Source organism: Monomorium pharaonis, chromosome 2 (genome assembly GCF_013373865.1).
Source record: "Monomorium pharaonis isolate MP-MQ-018 chromosome 2, ASM1337386v2, whole genome shotgun sequence".
Taxonomy (NCBI): domain Eukaryota; kingdom Metazoa; phylum Arthropoda; class Insecta; order Hymenoptera; family Formicidae; genus Monomorium; species Monomorium pharaonis.
In genome coordinates, this window is record NC_050468.1 from 32,887,317 (window position 1) to 32,915,155 (window position 27,839).

At 32.8% G+C, this 27,839-nt stretch overlaps 1 protein-coding gene across 3 annotated transcripts in view; it reads right to left on the bottom strand.

Moving 5' to 3' along the window:
• Window positions 1-1,160: 1,160 nt before the first annotated feature.
• The window catches only part of LOC105829990 (phospholipid phosphatase 2), a 36,552-nt gene continuing 9,873 nt past the window's right edge, over window positions 1,161-27,839 (bottom strand). For 2 of the 3 annotated variants that reach the window (XM_012669091.3, XM_012669092.3), the window contains exons 2-6: window positions 19,917-20,079; window positions 9,311-9,465; window positions 7,468-7,688; window positions 6,354-6,474; window positions 1,161-5,364 (exon numbers count right to left, since the gene is read on the bottom strand). In XM_012669091.3, coding sequence (XP_012524545.1) covers window positions 4,981-5,364; window positions 6,354-6,474; window positions 7,468-7,688; window positions 9,311-9,465; window positions 19,917-20,079 — 1,044 coding nt within the window. In that variant the 3' untranslated portion in view covers window positions 1,161-4,980. Of the gene's footprint in view, window positions 5,365-6,353; window positions 6,475-7,467; window positions 7,689-9,310; window positions 9,466-11,564; window positions 12,082-19,916; window positions 20,080-27,839 lie in introns of those variants that run through there. The other variant, XM_012669090.3, reaches the window with a different exon arrangement.

The following is a 27,839-nucleotide window of genomic DNA, read 5'->3' on the forward strand; positions in this document are numbered from 1 at the left end:
TCAATAAAATACTTCGAAGTGTTTGTACACGAAGTGTTTGTAACGTCAAGTAGATTGCAATATTAAAATTATCGTAATCATAATATTGATCTATGCAACTTATGATAATTGCTATTAACTAAAAAAAAAATTTAATATAATGTTATTCTAAAATAATATTACAAGCACATAATTATTATTACCAATGTTATAGTAATAAGTATTATAAAAATAATATGTCTGACTATAATTATTTTACTATGCAGTTATAATCGCAAATATCACACATATTTTTTCTCAGTGCATTTTTTCATTCTAAATGAATAATAATAATCTTTTTAATTAGCAAATTATATATTTCAAGAACGCAAGATAGTAAATATTAAAATAATATTAATTTATGCCTTTTAGCTTAATCGACTTTTGTTTTGCGTTTCGTGAAAAAGTCATATGTAATAAAAAAAGAAGACTTATAATTTAATTTAAAGATATAAAAATTGTTTAAAATAAAAAATGTTTGATTATAATTATCATAATATACAAAGAAGACTATAACGTAAAAGTATCTAACTTTAATTTTCCCACAATTCTCTGATTTAATTGTAAAATTATTTAGCATTGAAAGTTAAAGAGTTCCGGCGAATCGAGATTTCCGTAACGCAATTCGATAATGAAATCTTATCCTTTCCGTACTGCACATTCCAAGCGGGCTCTAATTCCTCGCAAAATTTAATTTGTGGCTCTCGCTCTTACTACTAAAATTAATGCCGAACATTCCAAAGTCACCCGGACTGCCGCGCCCGAGGGGAGGGAAAATCATTGGGTCCGCCGTTAAAATTAAGATCGAAGCTCTCGTGATATTCTGTTTACCGTATTCGTTGGCGATTAAAAATTTAAGAGCGATGTCGTGCAAGCTGCCGAATAAAGAGCGCTTTCGCACGGTGCGGTTTAGCATCGGAGCTTGCGCCGATAGTCCGGTACAGTCGCGTTCTCTCTCCGACGAAGCCGAGAAGGATACCGATCGCTGTCCTGTAAGATTTATTTGACGACACGAGGGTGGAAAGCGAGGGCGAGGGAGAAAACGTGGGATTTCAAAGGGATCGCGACCATTCATTCGGTGTAAGGTTGAAGAAGGGGAGAACTCGAGAGAGATCGAGAGAGAGAGAGAAGGGAAAGAAACATTTTATTTTTAATTCTTCCATTTTATTTATGACAGACGAATAGTTTACGTACTATTTTGTACATGTGAAAGCTATTAAGACAATGGAGCACTAGGATCTCCGGATCGGTACATTTGGCGAGCCGCACTGTGCGATAAAAAAACATTTTTTTCATTCCGCACACAATTTATATATTATCTGTTTAAACTGATATCAAATTTATAAAAAGTACGTATGCAAAAAGAACAGTGCGGAAGGCAAATTATCAAATATTTACTAATAATATTACTGGTTAGAAAAGATTATTGATTTTATCGTAAAAATTACGAAATAGGAATATAAAAAGTGTGTAAATGCAAAAGATGTATTATATATATATATATATATATATACATACATTTAAATTGTTTAAATCTTTAAATCTTCTTTTTTAATCCAAAAACTATTTTCGTTTTCGGAGTAATCAATATAATAGGGACATGCATGTGTAAATTCCGACGATACCGCGAGGCTATAAAAAATAGGTACTGTCTTAGGTCTAGCCCCTTTAAAAAAATAATCTTGAGTTAAAACATAAGTATACAGCATACATTTACAGCGACACGCACACGTTAGCGCGGGAACGTATCACAATCACACGGGAGGTCGGCGTGTAGGCTAATTAAATTACATATGGTAATTACAATCCCGGAGTCTGTTACGACGTTCGCTCGTTAAAAAAAAAATACAATATCTTTTACGATATGCATGTACAGTCGCGCGTCTCGCGAGCGATCGCACGGAAATCGGTAGGGTTAAATAACATGCTTCTTACGCGTTACAAGGCGTAACAACACACAACCGCCGTACAATAAAAATAACAATCGACAGCGTTAAGGCGCACACATACTCGCGCGCACGATGTAATCACCTTAATTTCGTGTAACTTGCCGTCATCCATCGCGTCGCTGCATTGTAGTATACAACGTTACTTGTGTGTACATTTACGGGCCCGTAACTTCGACAGACGAACCAACTCTGTATTTCCCTACGTACGTTCCTGCATACGTAATTCAATATCATCGCAGAAAGTATTCGGGCATGCGAGACTAGTCGAAAGATGTACTCTTATTTAATAGTTCTTTACCGATTAAAAATGTGAAAGTAGTCTCGCGTGTGAAAAGAAAGAAAGAAAGAAAAAAGAAAGAAACGCTTAGAAAGAAGTTAGAGACGTATTAACGTCAACCTTCTCCGAGGGCAGAAGACGATAAAACGAGGCGCTAAAGCGTTACTACACGTAACTGTAAATAATACTACTGTTTATAATACACGCTCGTTTCCAAGCATCTCCCCGCAAAGGCACTCCTCCTTTCGTAATAATATTGTATATAGTAATGTAAATCTCACTGTTACTCCAACCACATCCCTCGTTCGCGCGTAAATAAATTAAACAAGGAAAAAAGAAGGAAACGAACAATATTTTCTTGCGTTAAAGGTATGTACATACGGGAGCTGCGTACGGAATGTGAATCAAAAATTCTTACAAGTACGTAAATAACGGTTAAATATATTACGGGAATAAATTAAAATTTCCATTCAACAGGACTTACTTTCCAGTTATCCCCCCTCCCCCCTCGACACAATCTCCCAACATCACTCAATTCTCGTCTCGTTTAAAAATTGTGCGTTATATAAAAAATTAAAGCGGACTGAATTTTCGCCACACGTTACAAATACATTGCACATGTATGCACGTAACAAAAAAAAAAAAATGCGAGCGACTCGCCCCCGCGTTTTGGATTTCTGTCTGCGTTCAAAGTGCATCAGAGGAGGGGGTGGGTTAAAGCTACAAGTTTATAAATAATGTAATCAACCGCGGGGGCGTAAGTGTAAATTACTGATAAGAGCGAGCGGAGCGTTTGAGGGAAAGACGGAGGCGTAGATTAAATATTATATCTCAGGTGGACGATTACTAAGTTATCCCCTTCCCTCCCCCTTTCCGTCGGATTTATCATCCCGCGCGATTAAATGATACTTGCAGGAGTTTCTTATACGTTATACATCGGATCGGTGCAAGTCGCAGCAGGCAGTTCGACGCGGGATCACCCGTTCTCCCTCACCCCCTCCCCTCCCCAGCCCTTCCGTCACTTCGCACCCGCGAGAACCTCGCGATCGATGCGTCCGTGACTCTGATATGTACATTTCTTCTTTGCCTCCCCTCCCCCGCCCCAGTGGAATGTAAAACGCTCGACTATTTCGTACTGAGCAATTTGTACGTTAATACGAAAATATAAATCTCATGCGTTCCGGCACTCGATCCCCCTACCGGCTCCGGAGGGAGACCAGCGTCAAGCTCGCACGTTACACATTCCCTGATCGAATCAATCGCCTCGGAAAGGACGTTACTGCTCCGAAATCCTTATTTCACGGGAAACGCCAAGAGCATTTGCATTCGCGTCGATATACGATCGGTCGAATTCTCTGTCGTTCGATCTCGTTCAATTGCCGCCTGATCAACGGCTGATGCAACGCTACGCAGTCATTTGTTGCATGCCTATTTACACCGCAGAAAAATATTTTAATTTGTCACCTCTGCCGGCGCTTGTCCTCTCGTTCTTCAAACCAGCTATTTCCCTCTATACATCATTTCTCGCGATACGTATATATTTTTTATTTATTATCATTTCACGTTATGTCTTACTTTATATCTACATTCATCTTTATTATATTCTATTATTGTTATTTATTTTTTCACTATCTATCTACGTATCATTCTTCTATACTCGCTCAGATATACATATGCGTATTCATGTGTACGTATATGTGTATGTACAGCATTAGGCTAAATGCTGCTAAAATAAGCAGTAAGTCAAAACAAACTAGCACTTTGTTTCCATACGTTATCTGTATTTTGATTACTAGAATTTAAAATATTCTTTCCTTAGTACTTCTGTACTGTGTCTTTTAGATTTTCATGAGCAAGAATGAAACCTAATATTCCTATTTTGAATTTCAACAACATTAAAAAGAGATATTGCCGATGTCTCGTTAGTATCCAACTTCCTATTACGCTTCTGCTCCTTTAGGTACGTCTACATATTTACTCAATAAAGTTAAGATTATTACACAAAAAAATGAGCCTTTTTCGATCAGAGCGGAAGGCTTAGTACTTAATAACATTTTTTCCAGTTCTGCGCGTTAATTTTGTCAGTCTTACAAAAGCTAGAACAGTATTAACACGAATTAAATTGATGAACGATTTAACAATAATGATGCCAATGACGATCTTAAGGCACTGTAAAGAATCTAATGCGAAAAATATCCCGGGTTTAAATCTGGACCTCCTACTCTCGACCAAAATGACGGGAGTCTTTACCAATTCAATCGCTGAGGCGTGTAATTTAATTTGTGATATATCACTATTCCAGCTTCAGTGCAAAATCGCATTCCACAAGACGCAAAACAATATTCTATATATTGTATTATATACATATATAAAATATTAAAAGTTTAAATTTATTAGACAAATAAATGCTTTAAACTCTCACTTGGACTAATTAAGCACTAAGATCTGCTTTACCTAGAAAAGGCTCGTTTCTTTCTTATTTGCATTAGTCACGTATCGATATAGCTTAACCTATCGTAATATATTACGATAATAATAGTAATTATTATAACTTAAGAAAACATCAGGTACAGCGAAAATGTACTGCCGACATTCTTCGGACGAAAGCCGGAGTCGGGTTCAATATTTTCCGAAACGAATGATTCGATCATCTCGCGATACTCCATATACCTCCCCAGCACCGCCCTCCGAAATCATCCCCTCGTCCCCTCGTGCGAACGGCGTATCCCCCCCCGTTCACTCCCTCCAGGTCGTGATGTCCTTCATCTCCCGGCCCTCCGAGACGTTGACGACGGCGGGATTGAGCAGCTTCTTGACGCTGTGCTTGCGTTGCATGTCGTAGCCGCCGATCTGACCGTTCTCCGGGGGCTCGTTAAGGGCGGCGATGGCGACGGCGGCGGCGTTGTCGGTGCGCCCGAGGCAGAAGTGCTGGCACGACACGACCACGACGAACAGGCCGAACAGCAACCCGAGGAGATCGCCGACGAGAACGTCCCACCAGTGGTGCCGGTTGTCGCCCACTCTCGTCAGCGAGCACGCAACGGCCCACAAGCCCATCAGGCACTGCAGCCACGGTTTCAGAAACAACGTCCGGTTCGGCAGACGGTTCTGCAGGTACCACTGTTTGCCGCGATGCGACAAGAAACGAACACAAAACGTTTTTTTTAATAATAAAATCAAAAACCCGGAGATCTCGCGCACGTCGGCGCGACAAGTCTCTACTTTTCCGCACCCCCCCCCCCCCCGGGGGTTTAATAGCGTTTCATTCGGCGGCGAAAAAAAAAGGAGAGAAAAAACGCAATATACCTCGACAGAGGTTTCGGCACGCCTTTGTTTTACTTCCGTTTTTATTTATTATTTCGCGAAGCGAGAGTCGCGGTCACTTCCGAGAATTTATTTCGCGGCCTTCTTGCATTCGTCGCGCGCGTCCCGCGAAAATCGATATGCCGCCGGTGAATTTTTTTCGCGGATTATTCTTTCCCGCGTCGCTTGGGTACTGGCTATCGATACTAACCGGAAGTACTCGACGCTGACACCGTAGTTCCCTGTATTGCCAACAGGCTGCTGAGCTTTACGGGTAAACTAAGGCAAGGTTGGATAAGTTAATATTTTTTTTAAACTAAATTAAGTTAGAGTTAATAGGCTATAAAAATAATTTAATTACGTTAAAAGTTACACGAACAAATAGCTGAATCAGTTAAAAGTTAAGATTACATTAAATTAAAAGCTAATTTTGAAAAATATTATTTATGTTAAACTAGAATGGATTAAATTAGAATAATTTACTGAAACAATTTCTTTTTTATATATCAAGTTTATATGAAATAACAAAAAAAATTGCTTTTTAAGTGGAAATGCATTTTTTTCTTTTACATAGAGATATATTTTTATGGAGAAAAGTTAACGAGTTAAAATTTATGTGCTTTAAAAATAATTAGTTAAAATTCAAAATTAATTAAGAGTTATTAACTTTGTTGTTTAACTTTTAACTTTTTAGTTATCCAACCTTGCTAACAAGACGTTCTGATTTTCCTCAATTTTTTATGTTATAAAGCAATTTGTCAAGTTTTTATTATAAGTTGTAAAATAGAATTTTCTCAAAGTCTTACCACCAAGAAGATGCTCGTGTAAACGGAGAGAGCCGAATGGCCGGACGGAAAGGACTTGCTGGAATCATTAACGAACCACGTGGAGAATTCGGTATTCGTGCACGTGTAAGAACTAACGTATCTGTAAAAAAAAAGAAAATTCAGAAACTATTGTCTCAAATTAGACGCAGATGACTGGAATAAAATTTAAACTAAACATTTTGAAAAATTCTGAGCAATATTTTAAAAGCAAAATTCTAAAATATACCTTTTATAGCAGCGATTTTAATGCTGCTACAGTGCTAAATGCTGATACAGTGGATACTTTATATTATCCTGAAGCTATCTGAACGGCACTAAAAAGGGCCGATCGAAGTACGTACATTATAGAATTCTATATAACCGACCGCACCTAGTTGCGAGAGCACTGAGCAAATTTACCTTTTTCGCGATTGATAAAAGCATCTTCTTCGGTCAACTACGTCCTTTTTTTACATTAAAAAAATCTAAAATAATGGCACGATCACTGACAATGTCCCAAATCCTAAAAATTAGATTTTGCAAATCTAATTTTTTAAATATTTAAATTATATTATTACATTGTATTTAATTTTATTTAAATTATTAAAAAATCAACTTATCATTATAATATTTTGTTAAAAGTAAACCTTCATTCTTCTAATAAAATAGGGTATTTAAGATATATACATATATTTCTGGTATTTTATAACATTGTCAGTAATTGGGCCGTTTACTCTATCCGATAAAAAAGGATTTAAAAAAAGGGTATGCCGATTCGTTTTGCGATAGAGCGGATGTAACGTATCCGCACGTTACTTCGTGTTCTCTATCTCTCGGCGTTGCTAAGAACTTGTGCAATCATTGCGTCTTATACGTAGGTGTCCGATATGCGTATTTCTTTGTTTCTCTGGCGGGTCGCGCGCCGCGTACAAGCCCACGAGCACGCCATTCGCGTCCACCACGCGGGCTGCCTACACGTCGACGACATAAAGGTCGACCCCGATCACGCCTAGACGGTAAACCTAGACGGGACAAAGAGAGAAAAAGAGAGAGAGAGAGAGAGAGAGAGAGAGAGAGAGAAAGAAACGGATGAAAAAAATGTCGGTGCGCTTACTCATCGGTGCAGTTGACCGCCTCGCGCGGTTTGCACGTGTCGAGAAAGTGCGGCCGCGGCTCGCCGATTAGAAGTTTCATGAATTCGACGATGAACGTGAGGGTCGCAAGCCCCGCGATGTAATATCCGTACCAACGCCAGATTTGCCTGCCCCGAGTGTTGTAACATGACACGCTCTCGTAACTGTCGGCGGAGTAACAGACGTATTCTACAATCCAAATCTGAAACCGATCAAAAAGGACCCCTTGCATTACTCTCGATATTCCTACGAGGAGAGAATTTTCCATTAAAATTTACCCTCAAAATATGGTAATTGTAAGATAATGTGTTAACTCGAGGAATTTTACTATATTACCTTTTAGCAAAATTTACTAAAAGTATAGTAAATTTTACTAAAGAGTATGATAAAATTCTTTGAAGTCAGACATTATCCCACAATTACCAGATTCTGAGGGTAGATTTTAAGAGAAAATTCTCTTCGTGTAAAGGGAAAAAAAGATTATACATTAGAAAAAGAATATTCTTGTTTGAAAACAAGAAAATATTTTTTCTGGATGTGGATTTCTTTTTCTTGTATGATGTAATAATTTTTTTACATCCTGTCACTCATTTTGAATAACAGAGATTGTTAAAGTCTACATATGTGATACTCACATCTCTTCTTTTTAATTTTGTCATTAATAAATAATTCATTTTATGAGTCATAATTTTTTAAAATATTCTGTATATTAATGTAAATTATTTCACACACAATTGGTATCCTTTTTATATAAAATTCAAATTTTATTTATAAGCTAAATAATACAAACTTAAGAAGTCATACCACTTCAACAATTTTAAAAAGTCGAGTTTCTTGCATGTCTTTAAACTTTTAAATGTGTGGAATATATTGTGTTAAAATAATATGTTGAAATTAAAACACATGACAAAGTTACAGCGATCAACAAAGAGTCATATCCGGTCAGGTAGGTTTCAATGATCGGATCTGAATAGAAGAAATTCTTCCGTAACAATTTTTTTATTGTTTACAAGAAAAGATAGTTTTATTTTTATCTTACCATACATTTTAAAAACAAAATTTTAGTTTTTCACATCAGCTTGAATTTTATTTTTGAATTCCAAAAATGATGTTTGATAGCAAAAACATGATCGACATTATTTTAGATTTAACATTATTGCTCATACAGCCGTTAACACATTCAATGACGGTTACAACAATATTTTATTAATAACGTAAATGGTGCATCTAAATATTGGATCAACATTATTATATAATTTCTGCAAAATAACGGATGAGCAACGACAGAATATCACTGTAGTACGGAAGAGAGTAATAAAATAACAAAGAGCTTACAACAATTAAAAAAGAAGCAGTTAAACTATTTCTCTGAAGCAAAAGAATTGCAGTAAATCTGAAATGGTTGATTAAAAGTATAATACAAAAATCTTGTTTTATTATGAAAGGAATGTTTAAAAGTTCCAAAATTTATTTTTTTCTAAATATTCATATTATTTTCTTGATTCCTTGTACACATATACAGTCATCGAGACTAAAATCCTATTCTTCCTACATACGAATAACATTTGCATACAGTAGCAGTTTTTTTTTATTCTGACTGAGCGATTGCATATTTTCATATGCAAAAGTTTTGTATGTACTTAGGAGGATTTTCTTCAAAGAAAATGTAAATCATAAGATCAACAACATCTGAAGTAACAGCATTGCAGAAAGCACATTCAACTTGAAACATTTTTTGTATAATTACGGAACGTGCAATAACAATTTTTATCATAAATTTAGAATAGGAAGAAAAAAGAAGCAAGACTATGAGAAACCACTTACCACTATTAAAGGCAGACTGAGAGTGAAACTTATCAGTAAGCCCATGGAGATCGTGTCGCCTGTGAATTTAAACGAGATCTTCGGGTCATTGCAAAAGAAACCGATTCGCTGACACGGTACCACATTGAATTCGAGAATCGCCAGGAGTACACTCACTGAAATACAGTGAAAAGTCGTGAGTCAGAATAGACAGATAACAATTACCATCGAATTTACAATTTTTCTAATACAATATTTCCAAAAATACTTAAAGACTAACTTACGAAATAGTAAGAATACAAAGTCTGCTACATGAGTCAAAAGTGCATGTTTGCAGAAGTTGTGATTGAGTATCGAAAGAAATAATTTTGTATTTAAAGTATTTAAAAATTTAGCTAGATACAGATCTAAAAATAATCTTTGTTAAACCATCAAAATGTAATAACGTAAATTGCTAGTCCTTATTAGTGGATGTTGTTATAATAGAACGTCCTACATAATTGTTTTCATAGTCCAACAAAATTATTCCCTAATCTTGTATCTATAGCCAAATTTTTAGATATTTCAACAAAACCGTTCTTTCGGTAATCGAGAGATTGCGGTTTTCGTGCATGGTTTTAAACGCACAGGAAAACGATTACGGAAGGAAACAATTGCGAAACTTTTCCTATTAAAATTCTCGCGCACTTTTAATATTCCTGAAGTTTAACACTTCCGCCAGCTCAAATGAGACATTTCAGTTATGTTCATAATGATTATGCATCTCTCCGATAAGATAGTTGCAGTTCTTTATAAATCTATCCATCTGAAAGATGAGTAATCACGGAATGAGTCGCCTAAATTCCGGCAAATTGCGTAAGAGAAGCCAGATTTTCGGAGTACAGGCCGGAATTAACGAAAAGTGTTAACGATTGCTCAAATAAATCCGATACCTTGTCGTTTCAAAATAACGCAGATTCAATCACGCAAAGTTGATTTTTTCGAATTATATTCAATGAATAATAAATTAACTTCGTGTGTTATATAATTTAATTATTTAATTATAATGTAATCGATCAACGATCAGCGGTCAAGATGCGTTTTGAAATATATTAACAGTATTGAAAATGCTGTTACAGCATGTGTAACGTGAACTACGGACTTTTAATGAATCGGTATGTAAACGACGCGCTATTATTTTTCCGCACCAATGCACGGAAAAAAAAATTCTCTCCCATTGGTAATCGTGGTTTGCTGTAACAATGTTTGCTGCTATAACTAACAAATTTGCTGTTGTTACTAATGTTTCGATGTGATAACAAACTATGCATATCTGTCATAATCATTTTGTTTAGCTACATACAGTTAGCTATCCCAGCTAATTGATATGTTTCACTCAGCAAAAACATATCGATATTTGCTTGAAAATCAAAGAATTAGATATGCGAGTTAAACATTTAAGTATGACACACAACAAGCGTTTGTTTTTGTCGACCGAAATGTCCGCGCTGTTTCTATATATGTCTGCCTCCATCAATGATAGATTATAATTATTATTCTCACTTTCTAATACGCTAAAATCTCACTTTCTACTTTCTAAATCTTAAGTCAACTTGTCGTTTTTTTCATTTTCAAAGTTAGAAAAAAAAAGAGTAAAAAATTTAAAAGCGTAAAAAAAACTTTGCTTTTACTTGTTTCTAATTTTTACAACTAGAAAAAGAAATGTAAGTACAATGCAAGTTAAACCCGAGATTAAACACGATTTTGCTTACGTAACTAAAAATTCAGCTAAATGATGAATCTAAAAATAATTTTATTAGATTATTATGTAGCATGCTGTTTGTTAAAATGTCAACATTTTCGCAAAATTGTTCGTTGTGCTTCCTTTATAATTATTTTAATGGCCTAACAAAAAATTTATTTCAAATCTAGCGAAATTTTAAAATACTTTAGCAAAATATTTCACCGTATTTTCCATAAACCATATTGATAAAAATGAATATTAACGCATGGTAGTCCTTCACCATATCAACTTCAATTGAAACCAATTGAAAGACTATACAGTTTACGACTTTACGTTATCTGCACTATAGAGTTTCTGTTAACTTATATTTCTATAGTTCTACACTGGTCAGTACATTTTGAAACGTTTTTCTAATTCTCATTATTTTAGATTACTTCTGATTATAGCGCGATCGAATAGTCGTAAACAGATAACGCGCGCGCGCGCAACGTGACGAGCGTATTATCTTCTATGTGTGCGTGTCACATTCTAAGTTTTTTCTCTTGTACGTACCAACGACGAAGTAATTACGAAGAGACCATCTGATCTGTACACGCGACGTCATCTTCCGTCTCTCGTCGGCTCTCTCATCCTTCTGTCTTCTCTCATAGACGGAATAAAAGGATTTTCTTTCCGGCGATGCATCTTCTCTCGACGCGCGCGGACGAGCGTACATCCCGTAGTAAAAAAGCGGCGTTGTTTCGGCGATACCGCGCCGATACATTCGCGACGAGCGAGCGAGCGTTCCGACTGCCAGACACTCGCGTGTCACGTTATCGTAATTGACGCGATTTAGCGCGCATGCGTAGTTGAGACGCGCGCGATTATTCCAATGCCGCAACAAAAAAATTTCGAAGCAACAACACAGAATGACGCGGAAAAAATATAGACAGGCTTGTAATATCCGCGTTTAGATTTGTCTATAATTTACAGATATGTATGTCAATCCAATTCTAAATAATAGAGAGTTTTAGTTTTAGAGAGGGAAATTTTTTTTAAAGTACGTATATCCCAAATTCAGCTCTTTCTCTAACAAGATAATATGAAATTTAATAATGTATAATAATGTATAAAATATAAATGAATAAAGTAGTAAAATGTTTAAAAATTACTAATTTTAATATTTTGTGATGTAAACCGTGCAATACGATAATTGTGCAAGGATAATGAGAGTACGAAGTGATTGTAAATTGAAATGTTAAAACTTTCGTACTTTATTAAAAACATAAAACGTTTCCACTCTCCTTAGAATCATCTTCAGTACCTCATAACAGACATCTATAAAAGCCATACATTTTATCCTCAATCCAATTAAATAGAGTTATTATCGAGACAAAATTTATAGATTTTATGGATTTTTGTTATGGTGCGCTGAAAATAACTTCAAAAAAATATATACTATCTATATATATATATATATACACACACACACTATACATATATATATTTGGTATTATAAGAATATGTATATTATTATACAAAATAAAACCAAATTTAGTTAAATTTCAATGTAGCTGGCCATAAATATTAGATACTCAGGAATATTAGTTCTGCGCGTAGCACGCATATGCGAATAATATTAATAACATAGCCGTTTGGTAAAGCGAACAATGCTTTAGTTAATTATCTAAATGATAATTCTATAGGTAAATTATGCAATACACACATTAATGCATATGCATCTGTAATTTTATTAAGCCACTGATATATTACGCTGTATAACGCATCTATCGATTTGCTGTTCGCATTTGTTGCAATTGCAAAATTTGTAAATAAGAGAAAAACGGTATTTCACATAAAATATATCGAGAGCTCTATGCAGATGTAGGTCTTTTAGGTTTGAAAAAAATAATTTTCCATTAAAAATGGTCGGATAAGTATTTTCAAAAATAAAAGGGGCGTCTTGTGTCACAAACCATGATGCATTTTAGTAAAAAATTTATTGATAAAAAACGTAAGGAAGTAACATCAGATTACTCATTCTGACGTTGACATTTCCGCACTGCGTGTCCCACAACAAAGGGATTCCCATTATGGTTACCTCAGATTGCGAAAAAGATTTCTTAACACACAGTGATTAGCAAAATAATATTTCATATTGTGACTCATTACATTAGATAAATTACAATGCACAAACTCCCTTTCTCTTTCTCAAAAATTCATATACGTATAAAAAAATTAGGATTGTGGTAACTTGGTGATTTAAAGTAAAACAAATATAAAACATCGAAGAGATATCACTAAATAAAGTAATGTTATGCAAAAAATATTTTTAATTTATGTTGTGTGTATGTACCTGTGAATCTAATGTCTAATCTAATATGTATATGTAAATATAAATAATTTAATTTTATTATAATTCTGAAAGACCTTAAGACTCATAATCAAATTATTTATATTTCCTAAACATATATATGTACAGTTGGCATCTTCTTACATGTGCGATTACCTGATATGTTACATCGATATAACAAGTAAATACATTGTTCATTAATATTGTTTAAAAAAAACATAATAAGTATTAAATGTCTAAATAAAAATTTTCAAAATAGGGCGTATAGTTTTTTAAGTATCTGTATTGTAAGCTCTTATTGCAAACATGTAAAAAATACAGCAAAATCAACAATTCTTTATTAAAAAAATTAGTTTTTTTAAGAAATTACTAAAAAATCTTCACAATGCTTCAAATCTTGGCAATTTCTCTCTACACTTGAATTGATTTTTCATGTAAAAAATTTCATACGGTTTGACTCTGTCAAACGCAAAGGCACCCGCCAGGCCGCCACGTGTTGCTCAGGGCTTTTTTGTCGTTAGATAAAACGCGCACGTTCGGCGCATAATCCAATTAGTCGCGCAAGATACAAAAAAAATATACGGCCTCACACGCCGAGTACCGTGAAATAATTACAATTATCGCCTACGTCAAAAAAGTGAATATTACCAAACAATCATAACGCTCTAAAATGATTTATATAACATATTTTACGCTTTTTCTTTATATTACAATAATAAATAAAATATATTGTTTTCATATAATGTGATATTAAATATAATTATTCATGATATCATTGCATCATTTATTACATTTTAAAAATGATCAACCTTGTTACACACATATCTAAAATTGGTTTTTTATTTTTTTTTAATATATTAAATTAATATTCTCGTATTCTATTGTAAACAATTGTTTGCAAAATTTAAATTTTTTTAAATATTAAAAAAATTAAATAATAATTTTATTTACATCAGAAATACATGCAGATATTATTATTAACTTAAAAGATAAAAGAAATCATAGCATTATGTTTATTATGAATTTGTGCCAATGAGTTTTACTTTGCACGAGATAAACAGATGTTATCACACATGTTTTAATATATATATTTGACAGTTTCAAGTGCTAAGAAAGTTACTGATAATTAGAATTTTGTAGAATTTATCTTCATTTAATACGAATTTGATATGAATCAATCACATTTGATATAATATATAATATCTTTTTGTATTTTTTTCTTGGACAGATGTTTCATTTTTTTATGTCTTCATCTAAAATAAACAATTTTACAAGTAAAATTAAATTATAAATTTTTTTATAAACAGTAATCAAAATGTGATTAAACATCTAAATTTAATTTTAATTAAATACCACAGACGCAGAAAAGCAACAATACAATTGGTAATATCTCCTTTCTACAAAGGGGATGGATGGATTTTGAATATTTTACAATTTACGCAGGAAATTATGAGTTAGAGAACTACGTACAAAAGATAAAAAACAAGTTGAGCAATATGTTAATATCCTCTGCGTAATAAACATTAATAGGAGACCAAATCGTTTTATCACATATTTGCTGATAATAGAATACTTACTATCTGCAAATGTATTTAGTGATAAGCAATTTAGTTGTATATCCGTAAACATATTTGTGACGAATGTGAATAAAAAATAATGTTAAGTCTTGTAACTCTCACTTCTTGTATAAATCAATGACATATATTTTTTGATTATTCTACTAAATATACATATAATTTAGTATATTTATTTATTAATATAATATTCCAGTGTATAATATAATATAAAAATAACATTACAGCGTTAATAATATTTTTTGATACAAAAGTTATCAAGAATTGAGAATAAATGCGCTTAAATACACCGCGTGACATTGATGACCAATGCATTAAAAATTCTTGGAAGCAATTTAACAATTAAACATAAATCTTTCTACGCGAATCATAATTGACGATTTTACTATTTATCTTAGATTTCGCCTGATTCATCTTATCAAGTCATGGCAAATATTCCGCATTTCTACGAGCAATTTAAATTCGTCGAAAAGAATTCTGCTAAACTTGAATAAATCATACATTAAATGCAACGTTCTTGTTACGTTAAATTAAAAAATTTTTAATTACAAAATCGTATTAGTTATATCGGAACAATCCAAATATTATAAATTCTATTTAAGTATAGATGTGCGTACCTATAATCTTTATCTTTTTTAAATATAGAAGTAAAGCTTATCACGCCACTTGCAACGAATAATTTATCTTTGATCAGAGGCAGACAAACTTGAATAGTTATAATCAAATATCCATCCATCTTGATCAAATATTGCCCTCGTTTCTATTTTAAAGCGTCTACGATTTGCGGATTTGCAGTAACCTTGATCTTTTTTGCGTTTACGAGTGACTATTGCTATCACATATGACACGAATGAGACCAGAAAATTACGGAGATTAAGTGCCCTTTGTCACACTTTTGCGACGAGGAATGTCTCATCAGCGGCGGAGAGAAAAACGGGTAGACAAGTAGAGAATTGCAACGTGTATCGTGATTCATTCCTAATGCATTTCGACATGGAGCTGTGCAAGTCAAGAAATATAAGTCAAGAAAACCAAGACGATGAGATGTGTTAACTCGCTATTCCGTTGAAGATATTCTTTGAAAAATTGGATAATGGCATATTTATGAACGTGTACACTACTGTTCAAAAGTATTTGCCCACTCAGAGTTTTACACGTATCTCTTTTTCATACCTAATTTCGTTCAAATTCTACTATGTTTTTCTTATATATGTAGAATATAATTTTTAATTATCGAAGTTATTATTAGACCGAACATATAAAAAATTATGAAGAAAGTTTGAAAATCGCCATTGTTTAAAATTTTTATCGTTTAATTAAGAAAAACAAAATGAGCAAATACTTTTTCAGTGGTACAATCAACTTATTGATTATCGTCAAACAATAAAAATATTGAGATTTCTTATTAGTTTTGTTACCTAATAGTATCAATTTAATTACATTTCAATACTTATCTTTCATTACTACTACCATTATCAAGGATAATTATTTTAATTTTTTTTCTTTTATTAGATTTATTGCTTTGTTTTGTAATTGTACTTTTTAACACATACTTATCTCATCAAAAAGATCACTCTTTTTTTTCATTAATTTTAAGAAAAGCTATCATTTTCCCCTTCGCGGATCTAGCATGCCGATGGATGACCGTTAAATCATATGATCCGACATCAGTTTTGTGATCAACAAAATAGACCGGACAACGTTTTAATTTCCGCGTGGTTCAGCGTCAGTCGGCCCGACTGTCGCGTCGTACGTGCACATTTACGCCCCTAGGACGAGCCCTAAACTCAAATTGGTCTTGAGTTCTCCTTAATCCGGGCCTGACTAACCGTGCGTGTCACGCTCGCTGCATATGTGCGCGCCGGAGAGAAGCGGGCGCTGAGTGGCACACATCTGTATGCCACAAACGTTGCGGGGGAGAACACAACACCCACTAGTAGTGTGACATACATGGCTGCGTCGTAATCATTTAAGAGATTAAAGCCCTGTTTAATACTTTGGTATATTTTTTTCTTCCTCTTTTTCTTCTTCTTTTCATTTTTCTCTTGCGCAAAATCTGTGTAGAGTTCATCCGCGACACGTGATTCAGAATGCATAAGGATAAAAAAAGAAGATAAAAGGGTTCAGTCACCTCGGCAATAACAGTAATCTAAAATTACCGTAACTTTTACTTACTTATAAAGTGAGCTTGTATCTTGTCAAATTAAAAAGAATTGAGCGAAAGCCAATTTAAAATAATTTATAGCTTCTCAATATTTTAATTAATTAATGGAAATTTACCTAATTTTGACTTTCTTAATCCTTTGACGTATGTATGCAAATTTCTATTTATGAGTAATATCGGTGATATCGAGAGAGAAAGAAAGAGAGAGAGAAAGAAAAAGAGAGAAAGAGATGTATATATTTTTTAATTTCTTACATAAAGATATAATAAATTTTAGTAAATACGTAAGAGAAAACTTTGTCCAAGTCTGATTATAACTCAGACATTACACTTATGTTCTTTCTGCATTTTTCATTCTTTCTAATTCATTCTTACCAAGAGGAATTTCACCCATTTAAATGACATTCGCAATACTCTTGTATTGCACATGTATACGCTTAGAACGAGATCGTGCGGCTCATTGCCATCATTACGCGACAGATGCACACAGGGGTATTTAAAGCGACACGCTCGTAAAAATTCCAATTAAACACCCGCCCCGTAATATATTGCATTACACAAAGCGGCACACCCGTAAAAATTCTAGTCAAACACTCATCCGTAATATTGCATTACACAGTTCGTGGTTTCCCTGTCAGGCTTCATTACACGCGTGGTTTCACCCCCAGCGAATGCGCTTCCATGCAAAAGACTGCACTCGTACCGCATAAACGACAGAAAGAAAAACGAAGGCAAAAAAAGACAGATAAGTATACCTCGGCCGGAAACCAATTCTTGCGTTTCTATTCTGCGTTTGCGAATCGTCTGTATTGAATAACGGTTGATTAGAAATGACCGGGAATCCCGACAGATGGAAAATCTTTTATTAGTGCGACACATAAAATTGTATCAGTTAAATAGCTTCACCGAAAAAAGAAAATAGTTACAGTGATCATAATATCACTATAATTTATTAATAGTTATTTAACAATATAAATTATGAGTAATTGTTTAAACTATATTAAAGTTCTCATAATATATTAATCTAAGCAACTTATGATATGGTTACCATTAATCAAAATGGAGATTTTTATATAGTAAATTGTACTAAAATAATCACTCTAAGCATATGATTATTGTTACCAATGTTATAGTAATAATTACTGTAAAAATTATACTCCTGACTATAATTATTTTCCTATGCAATTATAATCGCAAATATCACACATTTTTTTCTCAGTGTTGCTACAAAAGAAAAGATCGTGAAGCATAATAGGAGAAAAATAAATAAAATTAATCTTACGAGTCTTTAATTTTTTACAAAGGCATAACTCCATCAAACGCGTTAAAAGAACTGTATTTTTGAATGGCTAGAGTTGGAAAATATAAATACAAACCGACAATAGGAGTTGATTATTACTTAGTATTTGCATCTTGTTTAACTTTTCTATTCTTATTTTTCCTCGTTTATATTATTTTTTGATAGTTTTTTTTGTATCAAAAAGAAAGTTATCTCACAACAATTTCATAAACGAGATAGTTGCCAGTGAGAACGCTCGCGATTAAATTAACTATAATACCGCGCCAGTTTCCGCGAAGTTTCGCACTTTTAGCTGTTCAGGAAGAATGCGCGGCATGTACTTCCGACTATTCACGGTTTGCTTGCTAATGCAATAACGCGTCAGTTAACAAGCTAACGCTTCCTCTCGTCGGGCGTAAAGACATGCATATTCGCCGGCCGCGAATATTTATGGGGCTAATAAAAGTCACGCTGTACTCAATTAGCAAAATGGACATTAAATACTAAATTCGGTAAACTGGCCACCGCGTTACCGGCGCAGTAGATGACTTGCATCAAGGAAATAACCGCAAAATCCAATTTGCAATTTTACATCATGAGAAGAGATGTTTGATAAAGAGACAACGATAACGAGTCTTTTCTGAAATAAACCTGTCAGCTATAAGTTCGTAGCTTAAAGCCAAATATATCAAAGTCTGAAAATTATCAAACATAAATGTGCACAAATAATCCTCAAACTCACTTCATGGAACTCTCGGTACTAAAAACATGAAATTACATTCATAATAGAAACACAATAAACGAAACTTCAAAATTCAATTTACGAGAATTACGTAACAAAATAATTACTTCCGCAATCTTTAATTATATACGAATTTCACGAAAGACGTATTCAATAAACAAAATTTCTCACTTAATGGAATACTCTGGAATGATTATGAGCTTTGTCGAAAAATGTTAAAATAATTTCTTTTACACAAAAGGAGGCACATAATCGATTTAAATATTTGCAAGGTTACTGCACAAATAATTTTCCTTTTGTAATAACTTCTTTTATCGTGACTTTTATCACTAATGATAATAATTACAAAATATAAAAAAACGTAATAAGAAAAAAATTAAATATTATACAAATCGACATATATGCGAAAAGGGTAATTGTTATTTTTTGTTAAATCAAATTTATCTCTAAAAATTAACATCTTTACTATAAAAATTATATTATACATTAATTATAATCAAGAATATCATTTTTATAGCTATTTTTTTAACTATTACAATAATATTAGTAATAATAACCGTATACTTTAGCGATGTCAACTATTTGTAAAAAATTGTACCACAAATTATACAACTTTAAAATGTGGCATATGGTTATTACTAATATAATAACAATTACTATAAAAATAACATTCCTGATTATAATTATTTTACTATGCAATTATATTCACAAATACAACACATTTTTTTATTAGTGTAAGAAATCTATTAATTCGAAAGTCTGAAAAAATTAAGTAGCACTCGGATCATAGAACTAAATTCAAATGCTACTCACTTGACAATACTAAGGCCAAATCCACCATGTATATCCAGCGTAAGGTTTTCCTACAGACACTCATGATCTTTTGAGTACGAGACGCCGTTACACTTGTGTTCTCCACGTTGATTTCCTCCGCCAATGTTGTGGTGCTGCACCTCGTGAGCTCTTCTGTAGATCTCTGAAAAAAAAAAGGAAAAAGTTGTGTTAAAAGATGAACAAACAATATTTAAAGTATTTAAGATAACACGAAACGCGAAACGTAATAGCAATACGCAAACTAATTAATAGCACATATTCTCTTTCGAAATATAATGTTTCGTATATGTATTTTATCATATAATATCACACATTATGTAATACTATACCTCAATATATTCTATATTTCCGATATATTATCTAAATTATCGAATTGATTAAATTGGCTGGATTGATTTATATAATTTATGTACATCGAATAGGCTGCCTCATTACGCTTAATATCTTTTATGGCGTAATATTTTTTTCACCGTGCTCCAAAAGACGGGGTGAATTTCCTAATAAATGTGCATGTCGACAGATTGAGTAACGCGATACACGAGTGTTGCTATACACCGATCCCTGATATACGGTCGCATCGGTTTTCCACCGCAAGCCGCAGTCGTGCGAGATGCGAGCAGATTATTTTTTTTTTTTAACGTGGCGGTGCGTTTTTCGTAAAGTGATCCCCTGTCGACGGATCGCCGACGGAGTTTCGAAAACACAACTTAATTGAATTACGCTTTGTCGGAAAACAATAAAGTAGCTTGTTTCAACAATAAAGTAGCTTGTTTCAACAATAAAGTAGGTTGTTTAATCACGTGCTGTTATGTCGCTTGGCAGAAGCAGCGCGATAACATTTTATCATAATCTGCGCAATAAAATTGCAAATAGAAGGAAGATATAACATTTTGTTGTTGATAATAGCGATTAACGGATCGTAGATGTTGGAAATTCTACTACGCTGCTTGCAACGTCCAACAGGAACCAACCTCTTAACGGCTTTCAACCGCCCTTGGCATACTTGCCGCCCCCAAACATTAAGCTTTATTAAATCTAAATGTTCTAATACGATATCATGAAACGAAACAGCTTTACCACGTTACCTGCACTAAGAATATTTTGGCTCTACAATATCAGCTAAAAGTTATCGACATTTAAAAATTGCAGTCTTTCAGAGCAAACTTTTTTTTTTCAAATAAACGACAAAAAATTTTGATCCTAAATATCCGAATTTTAGCTTTAAAATCAGCTGCAAAGACAAAAACCAATAAAAAATTTGGTTTATAATAGTTTTACATAAAAATTAAGAGTGAACAAAAAATAACATTAAATAAATATTAAATAAACATTAAATAACTTTTAAACTAATGAGAGAATTATATTCGAACTTTACAGAGATATTCCAACGTAACAATAGAACAATCTATAAATTCAATAATATTCAAATAAAGGTCCATGATCGAGCTAATATAAGACGATGACAAAAAATAATCCTTTTATTATTACGCACTTACATGACAGAATGGATTTAACATTAAGAGATTGTTACAAAGTAGCGAAACGTTTCGACTGTACTTAGTCCTCTTCAGTCGTATAAAATATAATAAAATTAACAAAAAAAATTATGTGCCAAAAGATTGGATAAACGGAAGAGTAATATTAAGTAAAATAAATTAAGAGAAAAAATACAACAGAAAGAAGAATTTTGAAAGAAGAATTGTAAAATGATATATAAATTTTGGTCGTCAATTAAAGTAATATATCGAGTTATGAAATAAGCTAGGCCCGTTTCTACCAACATAGATTAACTTTAATCTCGGTTTAATTTACTTGTTATCTCATTCTAGTTCCAAAAATTAGAAAGAGGTAAAGAGTTAGTTAATCCAAAATTAATCTACGTTGGTAGAAATGGGTAAGCGTAGTCCGAGTATAAACAAAAATAAACATATCGGAAAGTGCAATAACTCTGAGTCTGAGATTTCGTTCCTTGTATAGACCAAAATGTGTCGAAAAATCAGTACATAGCGGAATTAGGGCGTCAAACAAGTAAAATTATGAAAGACTATAAAGGTAAAAGAACAAAGAAGGCAATAAAACTAATCGAAAAGTTAATAGTTGAAAGTTAGAGATTCATATGAAAATCACGTACATGTTTTTTTGTTCTTGAGCAAAAAAGGAAAGAAGTTTCAATTGTAGTAGTCTGATTTCTATGAAGGCACAAATGTGGAAATAACTGTACAAAAAGAATGAAGAAATAATAAAAATAAAAAATATAAGATAATAAAGAAATTAGTTAAGTGTTTTTTTTTAAATAAACATAGTATAAAATAAAAAAATAGTGTAAAAATTAATATAGTGAAAAAACTTACGTGTGCCTTAGTTTGTGGTAAAAGAGTAAAAAGCCGAGGGCTTAATAAACTGTATTGTCAGCTATGTAATAGATGTACAGAAACGGCAGTCAAAAGGAAAGTGATCCCTTCGATGCAGATGAGACTTATATGTGTTTAATGTTTATGTTAGCAAGATTATGAAGTAAACAAGAATAAGAATTATCAAAATTCCGATATGTGGTTATTGAACTTTCCGATATATTTGTTCTTATTTATACTCGGATTACGCTTAGCTTATTTCATAATTCAATCTATCACTTTAATTGACGACCAAAATTTATATATTATTCTATAATTTTTTTTCGAAATTTTTTTGTATTTTTCCTCTTAATTTATTTCACTTGATGTTACTTTTCCGTTTATCCAATGTTTTGGCACATAATTTCTTTTTCTGTTAAATTACATTTTATGCAACTGAAGAGGACTAAGTATAGTCGAAACGTTTCGCTACTTTGTAACAATCTTTTAATTGTTAAATCTATTCCGTCATGTAAGTAATAATAAAGATTATTTTTTGTCATCGTCTTATATTAACTCGATCATTGACCTTTCTTTAAATATTATTGCTTTGCATAACCGATAATTTTTACATGTAATCTGTAAAATTGTTTAATTTCTAGTAATGTTTTGAAATGAGACATATACATCTTTGATGTGTAAACATGAATATCAATTCTCGCACGAATATTCCAATATGAGAAAAAATTCTAAATTTTTCGTGAACGTAAGTCTAAAATTTTGAACGCAAAATTTTAGCAATATTTTAAGTGATACAATATACTTTTCTTATACATATACAATTCCAATAGTCTAATATACTTTAGATTATATTACAAAACTTGAGAAACATTAGTTACTCATTGTGAAAATAAAAAAAATAAGATTTATATTATTGTCACAATTTGCATTTATACAAAATGATAAAATTATTTCTAGCAGTAAACAGATACAAAGAATCACTTTGAATGCCGCTCAAAATGATCAAAGTACTTAGCGTGCTGTTCACGAGAAAAAAACTGGATAGTGTTTGTACCTTTTAAAATTAAAAAAACAGTAAAAAGCGCACAAGGCTGCATTCCAATATTACTGCCAGTACTGAAAATCTATAGTATAGGTAACGGAAACTATAAGATTTTCAGTACTGGCAGTAATATCGGAACACGGCCAAGTAAGTATACTTTGTGACAAGACACGCGCGGAAAAGGCGAAACATAGTCGCGTCACGTGAGTCATTACTGTTCTCAAAGAACAGAAACATTGCTCTTGGAGATTGCTCCCACCTACGATACAAAGAAATTATTTCAACCACCTGTTGGATCTGCAGCTTTCTTTTACGGCCTATTTCGGCCGTTCTTACAACTCTACAAATCACTCCTTGATTCGTTTTCTCTACTCTTTGGCGGCAAAACGACGTCTGTGAATTCAAATGGATTGGAATGGAATGTGTTCTTTTCCGATAGAAAAAAACCGTGAATTGTGAATGCGGAACGTGGTGCTTAGTAACAGCAATAGTGGATAAACCTGTTTCTAAAATCTGAGAAGAAATTCTTTTGCAAATTCCTGCTCATTTTTAAGAATAAGTCAATTCCAATTCAGTTATGCACAGATCAAGGGATCTGTAAAGCTGGCACGACATTCTATTAATATAAATAAATAATTAGAATTCTAATAGCACTTTCCATAGTTCTCGAGTTCTTTATAAAAATAAAAAAGATTTCTGCAATTCTTATGTAAAAAAATAAATTAAATTAAATTAAAAAATAAATTAAATTAAATTAAAAATTAAATTTAAATTAAATTAAATTAAAAATAAAATTAAAAGTAAAAAAATGTCGTGCTAACTTCGCCAGAACTCTGTTAAAAAATGATTATAGAGTATAGAACTGTGCAAGGACTAAAGAGAACTGCGATAAATACTCAGCACGATACTCCTTGCTCGAGTGTCGTGCTGATTTCGAGCATAAAAAAATTATTAAAAAATGTTTACTCGTCGGAACTCTACTTAAAAGTGATTATAAAGCATAGAACTGTATAAGTATTATCAAGAATTAAATATAAAACAAAGGTTTATACAAACGAGCTCAAAGCAAAACTTTTATCAAGCAAAACTTTAACCATAATTTATTAACAAAACATAATGCAAAACTTGTGTTGTTTGAAACAATTTCGAGTGCGCAGTCTGTTACTAACAAGTTTGACGAAACGTTTCGACTGTACTAATAAAGGAACGGTCGGAAGTGTCCCTCCGATTTTAATAAGCTTTGGATATGTTGTTGTAGTGTAGAACATAAAAAAATTTTAGATTTATATTTTTTTTAGCTGCGTATCTCAATGTTTAGGGGTTGAAACCACTTGTCGGAGATAATGCATTTTTTCATTTTTGACAAAATATCTTTAAAAATATAAGGATTATGAAAAAATGTTTTATACAAAAGTTTTATGACATTTTTTATACTCTTTATAATGATATACTTATGTTTTTCAAAAAATTTAAATTTTTTAATTTACCCTTACTCAACTCCTTTTTTGTAAAGTTTTAAAAATTTTGTAAGGACAAAAATTAAAGAGCATTAAAAATCGATCTTGTAAATCTATAGAGCTCTAGTGCCGAGCCGTGTTTCCTGCGCCCACGACAAAACACATGCTTTCCTCGTATTTTGCACGGCGTTTTTGCATGCTTATCACATGAGATGTTTATATACATTTATGCGGATGTTTATATACATTTGGCACACAACACGTGCGAATAAATTTAGCATACAAAAAATATATATTAATATGCATAAATTAGTCTTTTTTCCTTTGTACTATTTTTTGACATTGTTTGAACTAATTAATTTTTGTGCAAACGCCATCTCGGGTATAATATGTTTAAATATAATTGTGCTTGCAAAGGTAAAATAATCTCTATTCTAATATTACGCATCACAGCACTGTTTTCTTGCAATACCGTACACATACGTATATATGTTACTTTTGTTATATATATCCATTTATGCTTTGTATCGTGTAATACGTTAGGTATTATGTAATTAAGATTAATCCGTTTTTATGTTCTAATATAAAAAAAAATATACGCAGAAGAGGCACTTATTAAATGTGACACGACTAAAGAAATAACGCAACACTACTTCTAGCGCGGTGTCTATAGTACAAGATTATCATTTCGTTTTGCCAATAATTGGGAATGATGGAATTCATATGTTATTATATATGAATGATTGGGTTTTTAATGCTTTTTAACTTTTATTATTACAAAATTTTCAAAATTTTACCAAAAGGGGTGGAATAAAGGTAAATTAAAAAATGTTAATTTTTAGTAAAATGTAAATATACCATTATAAAGAGTATAAAATGCCATAAAACTTTTGTATAGAACATTTTTTAATAACTCTTATATTTTCAAAGATATTCGTTAAAAACGAAAAAATGCGTTATTTCCGAGGGGTGGTTTCAACTTCTAAATGTCGAGAGCTAAAAAAAATATGGCTCTAATATTTTTTTATGTTCTACACATATCCAAAGTTCATTAAAATCGATGAGGGACTTCCGACCGTTCTCTTGTAAGTCCTCTTCAGTCGTAAAAAACAAAGCATGGCATATAAATTAACCGCGAGTGCTCTCTTTTGTTTTCGTGCAAAGATAATAAATAAGCCGTGTGTCCTCATTGAAAACGTAATTTACAAATAAATCCGATAACTTTAAAATATACATTATTGTACAACATTAACGTAATTCATGGTAACGGTATTTATTTGTTCGTCGACGAAAAATAACGCAGTCCAACAAAATAATCTTTTTCCTGGTCTTTAGCGAGAAAACAGTACACTGAGAAAAAACTAGTTGATTTTACCGACTAGTTCAATAGATTCTACTGAGCAACTCAAATAAGTGATGGGGACGTTGTTTCTACCGGGGCATCGCGGTAGTTTTTACTTGGTAAATAGCAGCGTACTATAAATTTCACTGCACTCTGCAAAGTTTAATAAACAATTATTAAAAATTCAATTAAAAAGAGGCGAATAAGCCGCTATAAGGTCTTGGCGTAGAGTACATGTTTATCTCACAAGGAAACCTCGCCAATCCGAAAATTCTGATTTTAATGAAACTAAATGTAGAGAGGGTAAATACATAAATTTAGAAATTTTTTGTTTGGGCTTATAAACGGTTTAAAGAGTTGAAACCACCCTTCAAAAGTTGATGGTTTTTGCCTTTTCTCGATGTATCTTGTAAACTAAACAAACGAAAAATTTCTAAATTCATTTATCTCTTCTATTTATGCCAAGTTTTATTAAAATCAGAATTTTCGGGTTTGCGAGATTCCCTTGTTAGTAAAACATAATCAAAGTAGACGTTTCGATCTGTCGTGTAAAAAAATAATTTTATAATATAAATATATTATAAGAAACTTTGCGCAGATTACATAATATATGTGCTGTATTGATTAGACGTGTGTTATCATGTGCCGAGTGTAAGAATACATAGTCTATAATTCTTACACACGAAGTAGGTTCCTTAGAGTAAAAACGGTAACGGCGATTCGAGATTAGAAATTATAATTTGCTTGCATCAGGATTCAACAGTATTGCAGTCATGTGATTAAAATTTGAGTTAACATAATTTCCATAAGAATGTATATTATTTTTGCGTTGTCTTCGAAATTCGGTACAGATCCAAAGTCAAGTGGAAGTCGACATAAGAAAATAAATATAGAGAGTATTGTTGCTCTCGGAGCCTGATGTGATAATAACACGAGATGTAAGATAAGGTTCAAGTGAGTCGATCAGTTTGTCAATCGGTCTGTCAGTGTGTTAGTTTGTCAGTCCATCAGTCAGTCTGTCAGACTATCAATCAGTCTGTCTGTCGATCAGTCTGTCAGTCAGTAAGTCGGTCTGTCAGTCAGTTAGTCAGTCACTCAGTCAGTTAGTCTGTCAGTCAGTCAGTCTGTAAGTTTATCAATCGGTCTGTTAGCCCAACAGTCAGTCTGTGAGTCGATCGACCAATTGACAGATTGACTGACTGATCGACAAACTGACCGACTGACTGATTGACTGACAGAGTGGCTGATAGACGGACAAACAGACTGACTGACAGACTGATTAACTGACAAACTGACTAACTTATTGACTGTCAGTCGGTCTGTCAGTCGGTCAGTCAGTTAGTCGCGTGTGTCAAGTTAGACCCCGCACATGAAAATTTGGTAGTTCTGATATGAGTTCCCATTTTATTTTGAAGAAATAAAGAGTTCTCTGTAGCTTAGAAAAAAAGTTCTGTTGATTAACGGTTTGTAGTTCTGACTGCAGTTTTCGATGAGTTTTACGAGTGACGAAAACTCTTACAAGTGAAAACGATTGGATCAACAATCCGCAAGATACTGTTACATATTAGAACGGTAATCGCAAAATTTTCCAAGTCTCATGATCAAAGAATTTTTGGAAGTTCCGAATAGTTCTGATTACATTTTTGGATAATTTTCGATTTTTGATAAAAAAGTCTTACAAGTTAAAGCAATTAGATGACATGATAAGAT